This window comes from Lutjanus erythropterus, chromosome 22, assembly GCF_056507025.1.
Source record: "Lutjanus erythropterus isolate fLutEry1 chromosome 22, fLutEry1.hap2, whole genome shotgun sequence".
Taxonomy (NCBI): domain Eukaryota; kingdom Metazoa; phylum Chordata; class Actinopteri; order Lutjaniformes; family Lutjanidae; genus Lutjanus; species Lutjanus erythropterus.
The window spans coordinates 14456802-14476069 of record NC_139338.1 but is presented as its reverse complement, the minus strand read 5'-3'; the positions used below and the strand labels follow the sequence as shown (position 1 = coordinate 14476069).

Here is a 19268-nt window from a genome sequence, read left to right as displayed (position 1 = left end):
GTTCTCGTTAGTATCAGAGCAGATTTCAGTGTGGTTGCATGTAATGATACAGGAGAGTGAAATGAAGAACCAACAATGTTTCCTTTGTTATATTATTAAATTCTAGCAAGAGCACTCAACAGATTCACAATTACTTCAATTACTATTTACATTTTCTTGGCTAAGAATGATAATTTACAAAGTGCATGAGGTCTTTCTTCTGTACAGTGTTAGAAATAGGCAGTCATGTTCATGTTCTCACTGTGCAATCTGTTACTGTGCAATGTATTCAAGTACTGAAAACGCAATGAACAAGTTTTATTTCTTTACAAAATAACTAGATATCATATTAGCATTTATTCTTAATGTTGTCATGTATGTGACTATCTTGAGCCATCTTAAAATTCATATATTTATGAACTTTTGTACACATACATTTCCTTTCTGATCGATCAAGTAAATGATTTCATCATATTATCAAAACCTGTTGACTTCATTTCAAAGTACTTATTACTCTGTACCATCATAGACACATTCTGTCCTATAAAGAATAAATTCTACAGCACATCTGTAATTTCACACTATTATTTAATGTATTGTCATTGTTAATAAATAATCATATATTTCTCAATCAGTCTTTTTAGTGTTATGCAGATAATCACAATATGTGAACCAATTATTTAATGCTTAAAAAATGTGTCCAGTTTGCTCCCTTTTCAACAGTTAGCCTATCTGGTGCAGAGAGTTTTTACACGTCTTCTTACCTTAAAAACTCTCTCTTGGGATCACACTGTTGCCAGGCCAGTGACTACAGCTTGGAGACGAAGGGGAGACCCTCATACATGTCGGCCTTGAGCTTGGCCCACTCGGCCAGTCTCTGGATGGTGCTCTTCTCCTGGCCCAGCACACTTGCCGCCTGCCTCAGCTTGGCCTCGTTGCGCTCCAGATAGCGCTCCCCCTCGCTTTTGAGGAAGTTCAGCTTCTCCACGCGGTTTTCGTTCAGCGGGATGTCCTCACTCATGTAGGGGTTGAAGCGGAAGTAAGTGTCGGGGGGCAGGAGAGCGTCCAGCATGGTGTGCACCTCTGAAAAAACAGAGGTGGAAGGCTTCAGGCTGTTTTGCATTCTCTCTTTTGGATTATATTTAAAAAGAAACTTACTGTGACCACGCGTCTCTATTCTGCCGTTTATTAATAACTGTGTGTGGGACATCAAACATATTCAAACAACACTTCTTGTGTGGTCTCACCCTCTGTGTCTGTGGCACTGCTGATGACGTTGGTGAGCTTTGCCTTGAGGCTTGTGTAGGTCGTGCCATTCTTGCCCACCGTCTCGTAACGTCCAGTGCCTAGAGACAACACGCACTGCAGTGGCGTGTTCGGCCACAGGCACTTACACTCATGGATGGCCAGTGCTGTGGGGTTGTTGATTAGGAGTCCTCCATCCTAATGAAGACAACAAACGGGAAGGGAAATGCTAAAGGAAAGCAGAATCAAGTCAATGATATATGTGTGTATGAAAGTGTGACTGGTTAATGCCAGTGCTGCATCTACAAGACAAAATCTGGGTCAGATCAAATTTCTATTGGGCATATTTGTGGCAGAAAATTAGCTTAAAACACCTGCCATAAAACTGTTAAGTCACCTTCAGCACTTCATCAGTCCAATATGCTTACTAACCAAGGTTAATGCGCAAATAGGACACTTGGTATGTATAGAATGTGCCTCCAGGTTTAATATATTTGTTGTGACAGGCTGCAGGGGACAAATGAGGTGAAGTGAACAAGCTGTCCCAGAGCAACACAGCTTTAGGCTGGAGGAAAAGAAGCTCCCTGGCCAGTGATGTGCTGCGCTGGCAAACAGCCGTGTTTATTCTGAAGTAAACAAGTAGGAAATGCTGTCTTTGTAGCAGCTATCAGCTACGAAAATAAGTCATGTTTTTTTTAATTTGGTCTTAAATTTACCTTTATAAAGAGTCTGCGTTACTCTGAAATTAGCTTGATTGATACAGCTTGTAGTATTTCAGCATTTTAATTTTGACTGAATTAATTTAGAAGCTTATCACAAATTGTGTGCCTGCTTTTTCATTTAGTCTGTCTCTTCTTCGCTAAATAATGTTACTGGATTCAGGAGAGAGTTGCTGATGTGAATGATGCCAACAATGAGGGAGAGGACAATCAAGCTGAATGGACGCCTGGACCGATTTAGTGCTAAACACTCTTCCCTCCGTCTTTATCCAACAAGTCAAGTTTTGGACGTTATCCAGCCACTGAAGTGATTTTGGCTTGGATTAATAGAGATTGAGAGTGTGGCACACAGGAGGTCTGATCCTCCCCAGCAGAGCCGGGGTAAAGGTCATTTCCATGCCTCTGAAGGGGGGAGGGTGGGCGGTGGAAACATATCCTAAAAACCTAAATCCTCTCCTTCCCCTGGTTTAAGGCAAACGATGTGTGGCATTAGAAAATGTCAGTCAACAACAACCAAAGCAGGAAAACAAACAACTGTTTTCTTAAAGGGATAGTTTGGATTATTTGAAGTGTGAAGTGCAACTCCTGTGTTCTGGTCAGTAAAATGACTGATTTTGCCAATTGAGTTTAGCTGAGTGAGACAGAGAGCAATATTTGGCTTTTATGATGGCTGTTTCCTGTCAGAAAATGCTGACTGCAAGTATTCTAAATATATTGTACACTTCAACTGATATAGATTTGTTTTAGAGAGACCTGTTTTAAGTCACAGCAGTACTTGTTTTGCTCCCATGCTGCCACTGCTCTCTGCTTCTCCAAACTTCAGTTGTGCTGACTGTCATCTACTGTAGGTAATACACTGATTATGCTTGGTACCTTATTCAACCTCAACCTCATAAAATAATCCACACTATGCCTTTTACTCAACTAATTAAACAGGTTGTTTTAGGATCAGGATTTTTGATTCAAATGAATCAGTCAACTCAGCTGCCCTGTTATCATTATGGGACAATACTCCCTAAAACGTATCACTCGTAACCTAATTATAACCTGTTTACCCTCCGGTGTAAGCTATTGAAACAGTGGAACACAGTTCACACTCTTGAGACAGCAGGTTAATTACACAGCTGCTCCTCAGCTCTGACCCTCAACCTCTCACCCTGAGGTCTCACCTAACGCAATGACTTCCAGCCTGCAACCAATTGCAACTAAAATGCAGCATCCTCACGCAGGCAAACAGCAGGGTATTGCTACAATAAAGAACTACAGCTAAGAGAGAAAATATTTAAATTCTGCCTCTGCATTGAGTCTGTGAATGCGTCTCTCTCCAGTGTTTATGCATGTGTATTTATATATTTCTGGTGTTCTGCGATGGCAGAATTTTCCTGAGAAATACCGCTCCTGGTGCTGAAAACTAGAGTAGGAGTGAGACCGGTGGGCGGCAACGGTAGCTCAAACTGTCGATGAAACGCTACGCAGCTCCAAGAGGAATGTGGGAAAACGACACACTCGCAGACAGACACAACTCATTCACTCTCCATCTTTCCATCTCTGCGGTCATCCCAGAGCCCATGGGAAACAAACACACACTTGGGAATAAAGAGACATTCTGTCTTGCTTATACATTAGCAGCAAAAACATCAGACAGCGTTTTTGGTTTAGAGGCTGCAGTTACATGTTTATGTGTTTAATTTGCTGAATTAGTGGCTGGAAAATTTTAATTCTAAATAAACAGAATCTATGAAGGGCAAAAAAACACAAGAATAAATAAATTAATAAATAATAATCATATTTATTTATTTGTGCATTTTTACATTTAGTCATTTATTTATGTATTTCTACAATTCTACACTTATTTATTTCTGTATTTTTCGTGTCCGTATGTCAATATGGTAGGTGATCCTACTGCAGTCTAGAACTAGATTGGTTGTAGCAGTGTGATCGGATCTACACCTGCTGCTTTGACTTGACTGGTACACAGGAGCTTTGCCTTTAGCTTGCTGCCTGCAGCTAAACTACTCTGAATCTGTCGTTAGTAAGTGATACGGAAGGTTTTGTACAAGAATAAATAATAAATAAATACATGTAAAAATACAGAAGTTGCCCTTTTCATTACCAAAATATATTTATTTTTCCTTTATTTATGTATTTAATTATTTTTTCTGCACTCTCTTTATTAGTTCATTTATTTATACTTATGTTTTTCTCCTTCATCAGAATGAAGGCACTGGTCAGTAAACATGCAGAGTGGGGTTGGAGATTTGTGTCTGTTATTGACTACAATATTGGAAAAGGCTCTCTAGCAGGACTCCTGCATTAGGAAATGGCAGGGGAAATGAAATACTTGTTAGAAGCAGGGACAAAGCTAATTTTGCCTAAGTAGGTTATCAAAATTAAGCTAAGCCTTGAGTGCAATTGCTGCCCATAAAGACCATCTAAAGATATCTGGCCTAATAATCAAACTTCATAAAATAACACATTTAAAGACCCTCTCTGTGATATGTGCCCAAGCGGTACTAAAGATTAGCAACAGAAAGTAAAATAGATTAATGCTACATCCACTGTGGTCATTTATCAGATGTCTTAACAGCCTTATTTTCATTCAATGATCTCTTACTTACACCTAAACTACTATTCTTGAACCTTTTTCTTATTATTTTTTAAATTTCGGACCACCTGAAGTATGATTTTAGGTGGTGGTGGTGTTGGATATTCTCTCTCAAGTGGAATCTAATCAGAGGCTTTCAATTTCTCTGCAGGAAGGCGGGTTAAAAGTCATAAGAGGAGGCGGCCTTTGATGTTTTGGCGCCACCGATCGGGGGGCCAAGGACTCTTCTCTGTCTCTGTCTCTCCATCCGTCTCATTCTCTTCACTTTCTTTGTCTCTCTCACCCTCTTGACAGCCAGAAGAGAGGATGAGCCAATTAAAGGACCGCCTTCAAGGTTATGGGTTTGAAAAACTGAAACAAATCAACGCACATACCCTTGACGTACGCACACACACACACGTATAAAATGCAGTGTAATGCTGAGTGCGTCTGTCCTTGGTATTAGGCAATGCAGCACCACAGTGGAAGTGTATTGATTGGAAAGATTTCAAGGAAATGACTCTCCCACACCAGGGCTTTCACATTGATGTGACTTAGATCACTATGGCAATTTGAGTCACTGTTAAAGGGATAGTTTGGATTATTTGAAGTAAGGTTGTATGAGGTACTTATTAATAGCCAGTGTACTGCCCACAGTAGAGGCTCATGGGCATGGCCCCAGTTTGGAAGAGCAGAGCTGTGTGGACTGTGTGGACAGGGTCAGCAATAAAACATACTTTAGCCATTTAAAAAAGGTTCACCTAAAAAAAGAAAAATCAATATCAGTTTAACTGTATGCTATATTTAGAATATTTTCACTGCCTTACTTTGCCATCAGACAGCCTTTTCCAACTGGAAACTGCAGTTCTACAAGCCAGATATTGCTCTTTTTAGTTTGTTACTGTGTAACTTGAGTTAGGATAGTTTGGATTCATCCAAGTCACAGAATACCACAAACTAAAAGATCAAAGCAACAGCAGGCTAACAACTCCCATGGTCTGCAAGGTAAAGTGATTGTTTTTGCCTTTGTTGTTTGATAACTTTGGAGAGTGATATTTGGTTTGTATAAATGTCGTTTCCCATTGGAAAAGAGTTTCTGACAGCAAGGTAAAGGGGTTGGTAAATGTTTTTTATATATATTTGTATTTAAGAGACCGCACAAAACAAGGTGGTTCATCTCAAGGGCTTTATTCTAATAAATTCTGACTCCTTGTTGTCTTTGGTATTGGTTCCACTTGTCATCTGTCCATTCCATAGTCAATAGTCTGTTTTCAAAGGTCTGTCTTTTGTGTTTTCTATTTCTTTACTTTGATTATTTTGGCTTTACACATCTTTTAAGCCATGTTATAATCCACACTGCTTGTCATCTGTTCTGCAGCCTGTGTCACCATTAACCTCCCTTTTCAAACTCAACAAAGACATCTCTCTGTTCTCTCAGTTCCATCATGTCGTACCTGGTGAAGGTCTTTTCCCAGGACAAATTCCTGGAAGTAGCCTGGGGCGGCAGACGAGGCCCTGATAGCCTGCCACATCTTGTGTTTGCAGTCTCCGAGGTAGTGGGATCTCACCCCTGGCATGAGTCTGTAGTTCCTGAACACATAGGCCTTCAGAGGTAAACCTCTGTTCACAATGGCACTCACTGCTGACACCTGGTGGGCATACAGAGAGCATATTAAGATCTGGGGAAAAAAAAACATTTGTGTGTTTCTCCGTATAGCTAGATATGTGACTTACTTTAGGGCAGTGTGGGTCCCTGGAACTCTCAATCATATATCCCTCACCCATCCGTTCCCTAAAGAAAATACAAAAACAGATTAAGTCAAGTAAAACAACAGTGCTTTTGAAATCAAGGAAGAGGGTTGGAAAAGAATGGAAAGACTGCAGGGAAAAAAGAGGGATGAAAGACTAACTTGAGGATGTTTTCCCAAATTTCGCTGTCATAAAAAGCATGGCTCCAGCCCATTTTGACCGTTCCAACGATGACGTTCTGTTTGAAGACGTCTGCGCCCAGCTTCCTGTACATCTCTTCGCACTCCTCTAAAGGGATCTGGAAAATTCCCAGCATGAAGGCCAAAATGGCACCTAAGGAAGACAGGATCAAGTGTGACGTGTGAACAAGAGGCAATATCAGAGGTTTACATAAATTCACATGTGGAGTTAGTGTTGTTGATGACAACTTACCGGTGCTGACTCCACAGATGTAGTCAAACAGCTGGTGGATTCGTTTTCCTGTAAGGTTCTGCAGTTTGTGGAGAGTCTGCAGGGCCAGAAGTCCCCTGGAACAAGGTTAACCAAGGTTTACAAATCTAGACCACAATGCAGCTGCAATTTGACCAACTGCTATAAACACATAGAGGTGAGGTGGCCTTTTACAGTTGGCTTGCAATGATAGCTGTTACTGTGTATGTCTCTGTAGTGTAACAGAACCGCATTAGTTCCTAATGGTCGTCACAGAAAACGTAAATGCAGGTTTAATTATTGGTAATATTCACAAGGAAGAGATTCTTTAGGATTTTATTAAAAGATGTTTTGTCATGGAATAGCTTTACCTTGTTCCTCCTCCGTCTATGGCCAGCACTCGAATTCCTCTGCCTTTGACTGGTTCAGTGTAGCCAACCAGTGCCAGCGCTTCTCTCACAGCAGCCTGAAGAGGAAGATCTCTGGCCTGGCGCAAACGCAGCAAGCACGGCAGCACCCTCTCCTAAAAGGTCACAATTAAACACAGACATACCTGCTGCTAAAAATCTAACTCTTAAAAGAACATGTGAGGACTGTGCAACACATCTGAGCTGTGGCGCAATTAAAGAAAATTCTGACAGTGATGCACACTGACCTTGACAGCTACACCTCGTGTCTCAGGGAACTCCAGGAGGTGAAAGCTGAGCTCCTCCACTCGACTGGTCAGCAGCTTGACATCGGTGACTCTCTGCAGGCCTTTCACCAGGGCTCTGGTCCTGTTGTCCACACTCACCCTGGCTATTATCTGTATGACGATACACACAAAGTACCAAATATTAGGACAATCTGATAAATATCAAGCAAAAGGTTTTTTCTTTACTTCAGTATTCTAAGAGGTAAAGAACTTATCTCCCACATTTTGACAACACTGATGCTTTCAACATTCATAGGAGCCATAGTAAGCACCTCACCTTCTCTCTTTGACTCAACAGCTGTTGCTTCGCTTTCTCCTCTTCACTCTCCGTCTTCTCTCCTGTCTTGTCCACAGCAGGTTCTTCCACAGCAACTGCTGAAGGCTTGTCTTTTTCAGCTGCAACGCTTTTGGAATCACCTCTGAATTTGGGAACCAGGGGTGCGATGTAGCTGCCGACAAACGCCTGAACGCTGGGCCGAGGGTAGGAAAGATAGTGTGTGAAGCCTTTTTTAGGGGAGGTAGTAGTCGTGGAGACGGGCGGGGCAGCGCTTTCAGCTGCAGGGATGTCCGAAGAGGGTGTCTCTACAGGACGACTGAGCTTTTCCGATGGAGATGGAGGTGGAGGAGAGGTAGTGGGTGCTTCTATACTTTTAGCCTCCGCCACTGGAGACAAAACAGGAATGTGGTCCCCAGTCGTCCGGGGAACAGTGCTGAGAATGGGCTCAGGAGCAGGGTCGTCGCCTCCTCTGTGCTGCACCACCGGCGTGTCATCTCCTTCTTTCACTTGTGTGCTGGTGCCAAAGTAGCTGTTGATGTGCAGCGCCAGAGTTTTGTAGGTCTCGTCCATGTTGGTGGACAGAGCTGCTGGGTGAAACAGCTGCATTGTTTGTTTTGCCATGGTTGAGGAGGAGCTTGGCACAGACACACTCGCTGCTGAAGCTAAACTGGATGTGGACTTCTTTGTGGCGACAAAAGGCGTTTCTGAAACCTGCGGGCATTGCTTATCTGACTCTTCCTCTGCTGCAATCCTCTCGCTGCCTTCTTCTTCTTCTTCTTTCATGGTGGTTTCAGGTGGGGAGGCAGCAGCTGTGCTGGTCGAGGCTACGGTCTCGGCTTTGGCCAGAGCTTTTTCCGCATGGGTGCTGTCGGCTGCGGCGCTGCCAGGCTTGAAGCGGGAGAACTTGGAGATGAGTTCTGCGCTGCCTACTGCCTTGGAGACGCTGTCGAGTGTGGTCCTGATTCGCGACATGCAGTTTGCTGGCTCACCCAGAACAGCAGTGGAGAACTTTAAGTTAAAGGATGATGCTTAATGTCTGCGTAAAATGATGCAGCATTCTGGCAGACTACCTGCCACCAGCTACAGTGGTTTGAGAAGAAATTCCATACTGGAAATTTGCTGTTTGTTCCAGTGTTTCCTGAACAAAAAAAGGATAGAACAAAATTACCTCACAATACAGCACAAACTATGGCTGCAGCAATTAATTGATTAGTTGTTGATTATCATATTAGCGTCAACTATTTTGATAATCGATTAATCACTTTGAGATTCGTCATTTGAGTAATTTTTAAAAGAAAAAACTCAAAATTCTGTGATATCAGGTTTTTAAATTTTAATATTTTCTGGCTTCTTTAATATTCTGTGACAGTAAACTGAATAACTTTGGATTTTACGTGGTCTTCTGGGGCCTTGGCAAACACTGACTGACATTTTTCACAATTTTCTAACACTTTATAGACCAAAAGTTTTCAAAGTGGGAGGTGGACCTCCAAAGAAGGGCTCCAAACAGTTATTATATTAGTTATCAAAAGTAAATCACATAGAATAGTCTAAATGTGTGTGATTTCGTTTCCGCTCTTTTCAAATAGCCATCTATGTCTTTTAAATGACTTTATATGTTTTATTAAATGAGCTCATGTCTTAAATGACCATTAATTTAAATGAATTTTGTTCTGTCTTTTTTCTATAGTTGATCGTGATTTCAAATATATATATTTTTAGCTGTTGTATCAACTGACCTGATTTAAGTTTATTTGCCTGATTATTTTCTCTTTTTAATCCATTTTAAATGTAAAGCACTTTGAGCTGTATATTTTGTATTAAAGATGCTATATGATTATAGTTCAGAGACACAGTAGTTAGGGGAAATTTTAGTGGGTTTCCCCACCTTCCCAGAGCCAGAAACTAATAAATACCTCAGGACAGACCTTTTCTATGTATTTAATGTCCTCTTAAGTTATGTCAAACAGCAATATTAGGCTAAGTAAATTAAACCTTTCTTCCCAGCTTTTTCTGAAGGGAGACCCACAGTCTCAGACTTTGAAAACCTCTATTATAGACTGGTTAATAGATCAGTTAATGAAAAAAAAAACAGATAACAGATAAATCAACAATCAAAACAATCGTTAGTTGCAGCACAAATTATTTTACAAAAAATATTTTCATGGGAGAAAAGAAATATGACACTGCGAATGGAAAGCAGGCCAATAGAGGGCTCCATTTGACATCATATCCATCCTGGTAGCCATGGAAACTGTTACAGCAACACAAACAGATGCTGACAACAGCTTTCACAAAAACTATTTAACCCTGCAGGTCCATATGTCATGTGTGTTATTGTTACATAGACAATATGGAAGAGGATCGACATCCATTAAATTTAACAAGAGAGTCAGCTCTACTTGTGAAGGCTCTGCTGGAGAGACACCGGCACGCAGCCACGAAGGAGCAGGAGGAGAACCCTGACACTGAGATGAGGAACATTGACTGTGTTGTTTGCAAAGACTTTACAGTGGAAGTGGGGAAAATGCAGATTGGGGAGTATATTCAAACCTGGGAGCTGCAGCCTTGCTGGCTTTACAGTGTGGACTTCCTCTGCTCCACCGAGGAGGAACATCACACCCTCTACCACTACCGGGCCCGCTTCAGTACCCCCACCCCGCGGAGGCCGATTCAGGGGACAGCTAGCGTCTACTTCGTCGTGGACATATCTAAAGTAAAACCTCAAACTCTGCCTGTGGAGGTGCTCTTCGTTGTAGAGTCCAACAGGCTGGTGCACACGCCCGGGAGGACCAGGTTCAGAGAGAGGTGGCTGGAGGACGTGATCGAGAGCAAAAGTTTACTGCAAAGAGACGTGAACCTTTAACGGTTGACATCAGTCGAACCACCGAGGAAAAGAAGAATTCTGGATCCTTCCTAAAATACTAGAAATAACTAGCCAAGTTACATCCCACTTGCTACGTATTAGCATTAAAAGTTGCATTGGATTTTTCATGAACTTGCTGAGTGTCAATGCACTGAGAAACAACATAAAGTAACAAGAAGAACACGAAACATCAACAGTCAACGCTAACTACCTAGCTAGCTAACTGTTAGTCTTGTACGTTTTGTTGGGACGTTTTTAGATGGTAACCCCAGAACAAAGGATCTCGCGCGATTAATAATTTTAACCCAAACGATGACTTTTCCCTAATCTTAACCGTTTTGTTGTTGTTGTTGTTGTTGTTAACAAACCTACCCTGACTTTAACCAGAGCACTGTTACAGTATGAAACGTATTCAAACGCACACAATAAAAAAAAACAGCGAGTGCAAATATCGCGAGGGTTTAACGAATCAAAGGTTCTCTTCTAGACGTTGGACCTCAATGGCTGTAACGTTAACTGTTAGCAAAGTTATGTTTAATATAAATACCATCTAAACGTATTCAAGACAATGACGATGTTTGTGTAAAAAGATACCATGCTTAAATTGTTTAACCAAATGAATAAACACCCCATGACCACGATCTTTGAAAGCTAGCTTATCTAAAAGACAGCTGACACTGACAATGAAAAACGTTACATTAGCCGCTGCTAGTCCAACGTTAGCTAGCGTTAATGAAGGGAGTGTAGAGTGTTAGGCTGTTGAATTTCACGCAGTGTCACATGAAAAATACCTTCTTCTTACCATACGAACTCCTTAAATAGGTTGCCAGGCTATCTCATTCACTGTGATGTTGGTACATTACACGTACGGGCGCTGGATAGAAAATCTAAACAGGAAGAAGACAGGAAATGACGCAAGCTGAATTTTACAATAACAGTGCAATGCTTTATTGTGCCACTAGATGTTGACAAAACATTTTTGGAATAAAAACAACAAACATTTAAATTGCAAAATAGTGCAACAAGGAGATCAAGAATCCACAAAACATTTAAAATCCAGTGACAATGAGATTTGATCATCTTACTGACTTATAAATGTGGTCTGATTTCACTCTTTCAGCAGTGGGCAGCAATTGTGCTATAGAAGTAAGTAGTTCAGCACCATGGAGAGCAACATTTAATCCAGTACATTATCAAACATGTAGTGTAAAAAATCCCCATGACAGTTTTATATATATATTAAAAAGCAGGATCTGTCTGTCCAATTGGCTTTTTTGTGATCAGATTTATTTTATTTTTAAATCCTGGAGGTTAGAGTATGGCAGCAACATGGATCATTTTAATTAAATCAAAAAAGGAAAATACAAACATGGTACTGTTGTTAATCCTCGTACAGTGTACATTCATCAACTACCCGAGAGAAGGCTCTTGCTTTCCCCTGCAGTCTTTGAAGACCCTCCATCCTCTGATGGCACATGGGTAACATAACCCAGAAACAACAAGATAAAAAATAGAAAAGTGAATAAATTAAATATATATGATATATACATATGCACATATATGTATAGACAGATGTACATATATTAAAAAAAGAAACATGAGTTATAAATATCAAAAAACTGCCAAAGGAAAACAATGTAGACCATATCTTGATAATAGTATGAACATTTGTATACATACATATGGTTTATATGGCTTGATTTAACTTCCTCCAGTGTCTTGGTCTACTTGAGATGTTTGGGAAATCAAAGTCCTAAGCACAGTTGTCACTTGCTTGAAGTAATCAAAGATTCAACACAGTTATACTTCAAACTGGGAGAAGCCAATTCTTTATTTATTTGGGTAGTGGTTTGTTATATATAGAAAGAGCAACATGTCATATTGAAAATGCTTGTTTAAAAGGAAATATATAAAAGTTAATGAAACCCATGTAAGATCTATTAATCCCTGATGCAATGCATTTACTGTTTTGCTATAATTAAATTTTGGATTAATATCGAGGACAATCAGCTGGAGTGTTTATATGTCCACACCCTCTCAAGGCCACAAGTCCATGTCTAATAGGGAAATTTCTATAGATGGTACACAAATTTCAACAAATCTTTTGTCCTATTTGTTCTGTCTGACACCCTTCGTGTGTTTTAACATGACCCTGTCGTAATAATAATTGTTCTAAGAAAAAGTGTGCCTTGGAGTTGTTTCTGATTTTTGTGTATGCATGTATCCCTGAGCCCAGAAAACACTCCTACCAAAACTTTTTTAAGATGAGTTCTTGTCAATTTTTACCATAGAGCATAACAGACAGCATCTTGACTGAAAACATTAGGAGTTGGCATGGTTTTATGCGTGGCCCAGGAGAGGGGTGCACTGCATTTGATATTTAAACCCACCCACAGCATCACTGGTACTCATCAGCCAATTTTATTAGCTGGGGCCAGTTGTTTTGTCATAGGGACACATTTGACCCCCGAAAAAATAGACAAAGAAAGGGACATATTTGAGACCACAGAGCAGCTTCTTTCCTAAGACTGTGACCCTCCTCAATTCGTCCTCTGTGCTCCACCATAAGCAGTAGCATAAAGGGACTTGCATTATGTTGTACAAACCTTTGCTGTAGAATGACAAATAAATAATCCTTGAACCTCAAAGCAGTGAATCAAAGCCAGCAAGAGTTACATTACAACATAGTTTACGTGGGCCTGATTTTCATGGTATTTCAGTTCTTGGAAATGCTATGTGACATTGGCTGAATACCACTGGGTCCGCTAATAATGATAATAATATACTTTAAATCTGATGGATCCAGGCAGATAGTTGCCCTTTGAAAGGTTAATACATGTGTAGGAAGACGGCTTGTAATGTCCATATATCTCTGAGAAGTTATGGAAAGAAAAAATGTGTCACTGAGGCCAACAGAGCAACATATTACTAGTTCCACCGTGGCACATTATTGTATTTATTTATAGTATTTTTTTTCATACAGGCATAGCATAATGGAATAATAGGAAGTCAGAATACTATTACTGCCCTTTCTTTTGAAGACCCTAAAACAATTGTAACCAGCTGCTCTTTCAGGTGCAGTATGCAGAAAGCAATGAGATATGATGGACGCTGCATGAGTGACAACACTAAAACACTATTATCATCTTCTGCTTCATGCCCACGCCACCTTTTACACCCACCATGACCTTGTGAGCATGTATTGTCTTTCAATTGTCATGGGTGAAATGGTAGCGACATTACAGCTTCTTCTTTTGTTGTCGCTGCTCCAGCATGGTGATGATTGTACTGTATATATGTCCCTATCATCTGCTGGCATCTGCACATTTTGTGGCAGGTCTCCCCACTAAGCTATATGGGAGTGCACATTTTAATGGCAACAGTTTTGATGTATGCAGTGTAAAGGAACACTCATCTTGAACATCCAGAGATGAGCAGGAATACATAAAATACAAATACTTGCTAACCAAAGGTATCAAAATAAAATACAAAACTTCATAACCTAGCCCACATCTCTGTATTTACAGGGTAAGTACTTTGTATTTACTAAGTACACTGTATCTACAGAGTAAGTAACTTCTCTTGAAAACCAGATTTGTTTTATCTCAACTAGTTTTGTCTCTTGCAAACCAAACAAATAATAGTGTCACTGTACCCTTTTAACTTGTATTTCACACTGCAACTTCAGCTGTAAATATAAATGTTATGTTGTTACTTGACAACCTTCAATTCATATTTCTGGGGTCAGGTTTAGCCAATTAAACATTTAATATGTTTAGCCATAGAGGTTCAACTGTCAAGGTACTGTGTTTGTACAATTTCCTCTGGTCTATATCTAAATGAACCCTTTCTGATTTCTGAAGTGCATGGCCATTTACATATGAAGGGCTACACACTCCACAAAGTGGTGGTTAATGGCAATGTTAAGATGAACTTTTTGTGATACTGTCAGTAAGACAGTTGTATTCAGCTGAGAACAATATTTTACTGCCTTGCCTTTCTGCTCTTACATTTCTTTCTCTGCCTCCACAATCTTAAATGTCATCGCTTTAATGCCAACTCCTTTAGTGCCATTACTGTACTACCATCTCTGCCCCTAATGATGACAGTGAAGTTTTATTTTCAGGAAAACTGTACAAAAATTGAATATTACTATTATTAAATTGGGATTAACTGAAGGAACAAACATGCATATTTTAACATTATATCACACTTTACTTCATTGTGGTCTTATTCAGAAAATAATAAAACATCTATGCATTTTTAACTGCACTTTTATATATTTAAAAAAAATGACTATTTTACTTCAACCATTCTTCAGATTTGAAATCCTTTAAATGAAGATTAAATTTAATCTACAGTGTTGAAAAGTACATTTACTAAATTACTGTACCTTAAAAATGTACTCACTTGCATGGTACCTAATACTGATACTCCACTACATATTGGGAGCCAATATTGTACTTTTAATTAACTACATTTAATGTGACAGCTTTAGTTACTGGATACTTGGCAGATTAGGATCATTAACATTAAAAGTGAAAGAGATTACACAATAATGTATTAATAATTACAATGCAATACTATAATAATTCTGAGATGTGCCATCCTCCAGAATGAGTACTTTCACTTTTATTGCTTTAAGTATATTTTAATACTCATGCTTTTGTACTTTTACTTGAGCAAGATTTTGAAACAGGACTTTTACTTGTAACAGAGTATTTTTACACTGTGGCTTTACTTTTACTTAAGTAAATTATCAGAGAACTTCTTCCAACACTTGTAATCTATAAAACAATACAGATATTTCAGCACTTGTCAAAGAACCATCAGAGAACTCCTTGTCAAGATAAATTAGAGACTGATGATTTTTTTTTTTTCATTTGTGTCTCATTTCATGTTTGTTTGCGTGTGTCATAAACCTGACATTAACTTCCAGTTGGCACTGCGCAGACTGACCCCTTAATTGGTTGACTTTCCCCTCTCACAGTCACCACAGTCACTTGCAACACATGCGCAAAACAGGAAAATGTTGAGATGTCTCTGCGCCAACACTGCAATACTCCAACCCCTACAACATGCAGGGAAATGTTAATTGAGCCCTGAAGTTTCGGGATATTATCGGAGGCATAGGGAATTAAATGGATACCAGCAGCAACAGCTCTGCGAAGACACCGGATGACGATGGAGAAGCGCACGAGCATTTTGCGCTCATTAGAGCTGGGATTCTGGGTTTGGTTTTTGTGCTGGCAACATGTGGTAATCTCTTCTTCTTGGACACTCTGTGGAAGAAGCGTAAAAGGAACACGAGGACCCAGCTTTTCCTCCTCCACCTGTGCCTGGCGGATCTGGTGGTCGCCTTTTTCCAAGTCCTGCCGCAGTTTCTCATTGAAATTACGCACAGGTTCCGAGGCACAGACTTCCTGTGCCGCTCCGTTAAGTACCTGCAGGTGGTTGGTATGTTTGCCTCCACGTACATGATCGTGGCCATGACCATAGACCGATACCACGCGGTTCGTAAGCCGATGGTTTCCTTCTTAAAGGGTTCATTTAGGAGGTATCTTTCCATAGGCGCAGCGTGGCTCATCTCCCTTGCCTTCAGCTCTCCTCAGCTCTTCATCTTCTCCCTCCAAGAGGTGGAGGAGAACCAGTACGACTGCTGGGCAACTTTTATCGAGCCGTGGGGGAGACGGGTGTACATCAGCTGGATCACCCTGTCAGTGTATGCCCTGCCTGCTGTCATTTTGCTCTATTGCCAGTTAAGGATATGCACAACCATCTACTTCAACATGAAGAGGAAGGCGCTGCAGGCAGGACGCGCAGGCACGAAGGGGGTGTCCAACGCCAAGATGAAGACTGTGAAAATGACATTTGTTATTATAATGACATACACAGTGTGCTGGACCCCGTTCTTTGTTGTCCAGTTGTGGTCTGCATGGAGCCCAAGCAGTGCGCCAACAAAAGGTTTGTGTAGGACCCCATCCAAAGGACCAGAGATGTACATGCAAAACTATGAGTAAATCAATATTTAGATTTATTTTAAGCAGAGCAGAGAATAGTCAAAAAATTACCCAGTAGTTATGAGTCAAAGTTTAATCAATATGGTAATGCTCCAAATCAAGATAAATGAATTAGTAAAAAATGAATTTGCTGTCAAGACTAAACAGTGGCAGCTCTAAAGGTTAAAAAACTCTAATTTAATCAGGTTTAAAAGTAATCTTTGTTGGTGCAACCCAGCCTTAATGTCACTGTGATGTAGGCCCACATATAATATGTAAATAATTAATTATTTAATATTTTTAGAGTTTATCTCAGTTTGTTTCTATGTTTTGTGCCTTTCTCTTGCAGGTCCGGTGTTTGCCATCATCATGCTGCTGGCCAGTCTCAACAGCTGCACCAACCCTTGGATATATCTCTGCTACAGCTAGAAAAAGAGACTAGAGCTGCACGAACCAAAACTGTTACAGATGTTTCGAGGGATATGCCAGTCCAGATACAAGAAGGCAGGGCCTGATGATAAAGTCCAGATGAGTCATCCATCCAAGGATATCTGACACCCAGAACACCAGAACTCTGCATGAAATCTGTCTAGTTGTTTGGTATATTTGATTTTGATTTGATTTTTATTATCGCATCATGAACAAATAATATGCCCAACCCAAACAACCTCACAAGACACGATTGTTTAGCGTGATAGACCAGAAACAAGAAACATAAATTGCAAATAATTTTTTGACAAATAAACCATCCTAACATATTTTGCACGCTTTAGAATAAAAGTAGCCAACATTTAAGCATTAAAATTAAACAAACATTCCTAAGGTTAAATGACTAAAGAGGACTAAAAATGTGTTGCATCATCTTTCCTGATAAAAAGTCTAACTGAATCAATGTCAGCTTGGCTGTACAGTGAGTATGAGATTGTATTTTGTGAATTAATTGCATCTATGATTATTGTGCATGAAAGCAAAACATATTTTCCATGTTTAATCTGAATAACAGTGAAGATAAGACATGATGTTTAATATATATGATATTAAAAAATGCATAGATGGTTAGGAAACACCTGCACAGACAATTTCATTCACTGCTGGAGGAAATAAAGTGAGAACCTTTTCAAAATTAACCCCCATTAAACATCTATACATATATATATATTCGACAACTATTTAATGTTCTGTGAATATTCTTATGGAATTACAATATAAACTGCACACATGAACTGCTTGCATGTCCCCTCTGCTTGTATTTGTTTATTTGTGATTAAACAAAAAGGCAAAATAGAGAAAAATCCTATTCCTGATATTCAATCTAACACATCACTGATGTCATGCTCGTCAATTTTCCTTTAATAGACAGGAGAGCCTTTATTTGTTTCTGTAGCAGAGATGTAAAGCACCTGCTGGAGCTCGTCATTGCACAACCCACACAGATAAACTGAGGAACACAATGAGATTTAGTGCTTTTATTTTCATTTTTGAAAATGCTTTTTAAAATGCACTTTTACCATGTGGCTTTCAAGTTAAATGATCTTTGGGGGTGCACTCCATTTTACAGAGTGTCCCATCTTATCCTTTAATAAAGTCTAATAAGGATTTAACAGTGGGAAATAATACATTTTAGTTTACAGTACAGTTCTGTTGTAATGTGTCCCTAATAATCATTTAATAAAGTCTAATCAGGGTCTAATAAAGAACATATTATTTCTAGTTTTCATCTAATTTGATAGAAAGTACAATTTAGTGACTTTAATAATGCACGTCCAAATAAAGATTAGTCTTAATATTTCATTGTTCTTTGACATCAAGACCTCCACTTGTATTTGTAGGGTTTGGTCCATGCCATGAGATGTGACAGTGCATTTGGCCCCTGATGCACCGTGATCAAAGTTTGTTTTCCCCACAAGATACAAAGCGATAGGATTACAACAATTTCATTTCATCACTCACTTCAAGAATCCATTCTTCTAATCCTTACTGATGCAGCAGAGGCCAGTGTCATTCTTTGCCATGGAAATGTGCACCCTAGAGTCATTTGAAATTGCACTTCACAAATCCTTTCATATGTGCAATCAATCCTTTTGTCGTTTATACAAAAAACAAATTTAGTCACTCCCACAGCTGGTGTGGGAGACTTAAGTATATCAAATTAATTGTGTTCCCAAGCCAACAGCCTGAACATACAGCGCTGTATGCTGCCTTTGTAGTCTAATTACAGTCTTGATGTAATGCAGTGACATAATTCTGTCCTCAACTACAAGCACAATAGGTGTTTTTTTCTCTCTGACAGTTCAGTCCTATTCTCATCACAGGTGTGGGTTAAAAATACATTGTTTTAACAAATCTGCTCTATACTGTTCCACAGAATATGTGATGAGGCCTGTTACGGTGCAGAGGCAGCCTATGTGGTGCATTTTACTCCGGAAAGCTGCTTCAAATAGGATTACGAATCTCACTCGGCCAAAATACTATGATGACTAATTCGGGGCCTGAGGGAGGGCAAAGCGGGAGATAAATCCTGCTGCTGGTTCATGTTCATGTCATTGTGGGGTTTAAAACAATCATAAGAGACATGGTGGGCACAACTGCACCCCCCCTGGGGAGCAGATGCTTCAGGAAATACATTCACAGAACACTTTATTCTACAAATCCCAATTCCAAACATGTTGGGAGGTGTAAAACGTGAATAAAAGAATGTAATGATTTACAAAGACTTTTAAACCTATA

General features: G+C 39.8%; 3 protein-coding genes across 4 annotated transcripts; 2 read left to right on the top strand and 1 right to left on the bottom strand.

Moving 5' to 3' along the window:
- Nucleotides 1-691: 691 nt before the first annotated feature.
- pnpla8 (patatin-like phospholipase domain containing 8) lies at nt 692-11574 on the bottom strand. Of its 2 annotated transcripts, none has more exons than XM_084710532.1 (10): nt 11345-11574; nt 7677-8814; nt 7361-7510; nt 7077-7228; nt 6709-6803; nt 6438-6609; nt 6262-6319; nt 5982-6176; nt 1227-1422; nt 692-1062 (listed from the first exon to the last, which is right to left on the bottom strand). In XM_084710532.1, the coding sequence occupies exons 2-10, from the start codon at nt 8646-8648 to the stop codon at nt 788-790; spliced, it is 2265 nt and encodes a 754-aa protein (XP_084566658.1). In that variant the 5' UTR covers nt 8649-8814; nt 11345-11574; the 3' UTR covers nt 692-787. The 2 variants fall into 2 exon arrangements, with proteins under 2 accessions (XP_084566658.1, XP_084566659.1); XM_084710533.1 differs by lacking the exon at nt 11345-11574 and adding an exon at nt 10230-10368.
- akap14 (A-kinase anchoring protein 14) lies at nt 9870-11338 on the top strand. The gene has a single exon (XM_084710535.1). It carries the CDS (start codon nt 10030-10032, stop codon nt 10540-10542), a length of 513 nt encoding a protein of 170 aa, XP_084566661.1. The 5' UTR covers nt 9870-10029; the 3' UTR covers nt 10543-11338.
- Nucleotides 11575-15419: 3845 nt separating the features above from the next.
- avpr2l (arginine vasopressin receptor 2, like) lies at nt 15420-17489 on the top strand. Its single transcript, XM_084710534.1, has 2 exons — nt 15420-16506; nt 16891-17489. The coding sequence occupies exons 1-2, from the start codon at nt 15684-15686 to the stop codon at nt 16968-16970; spliced, it is 903 nt and encodes a 300-aa protein (XP_084566660.1). The 5' UTR covers nt 15420-15683; the 3' UTR covers nt 16971-17489.
- The last annotated feature ends 1779 nt before the right edge of the window (nt 17490-19268 follow it).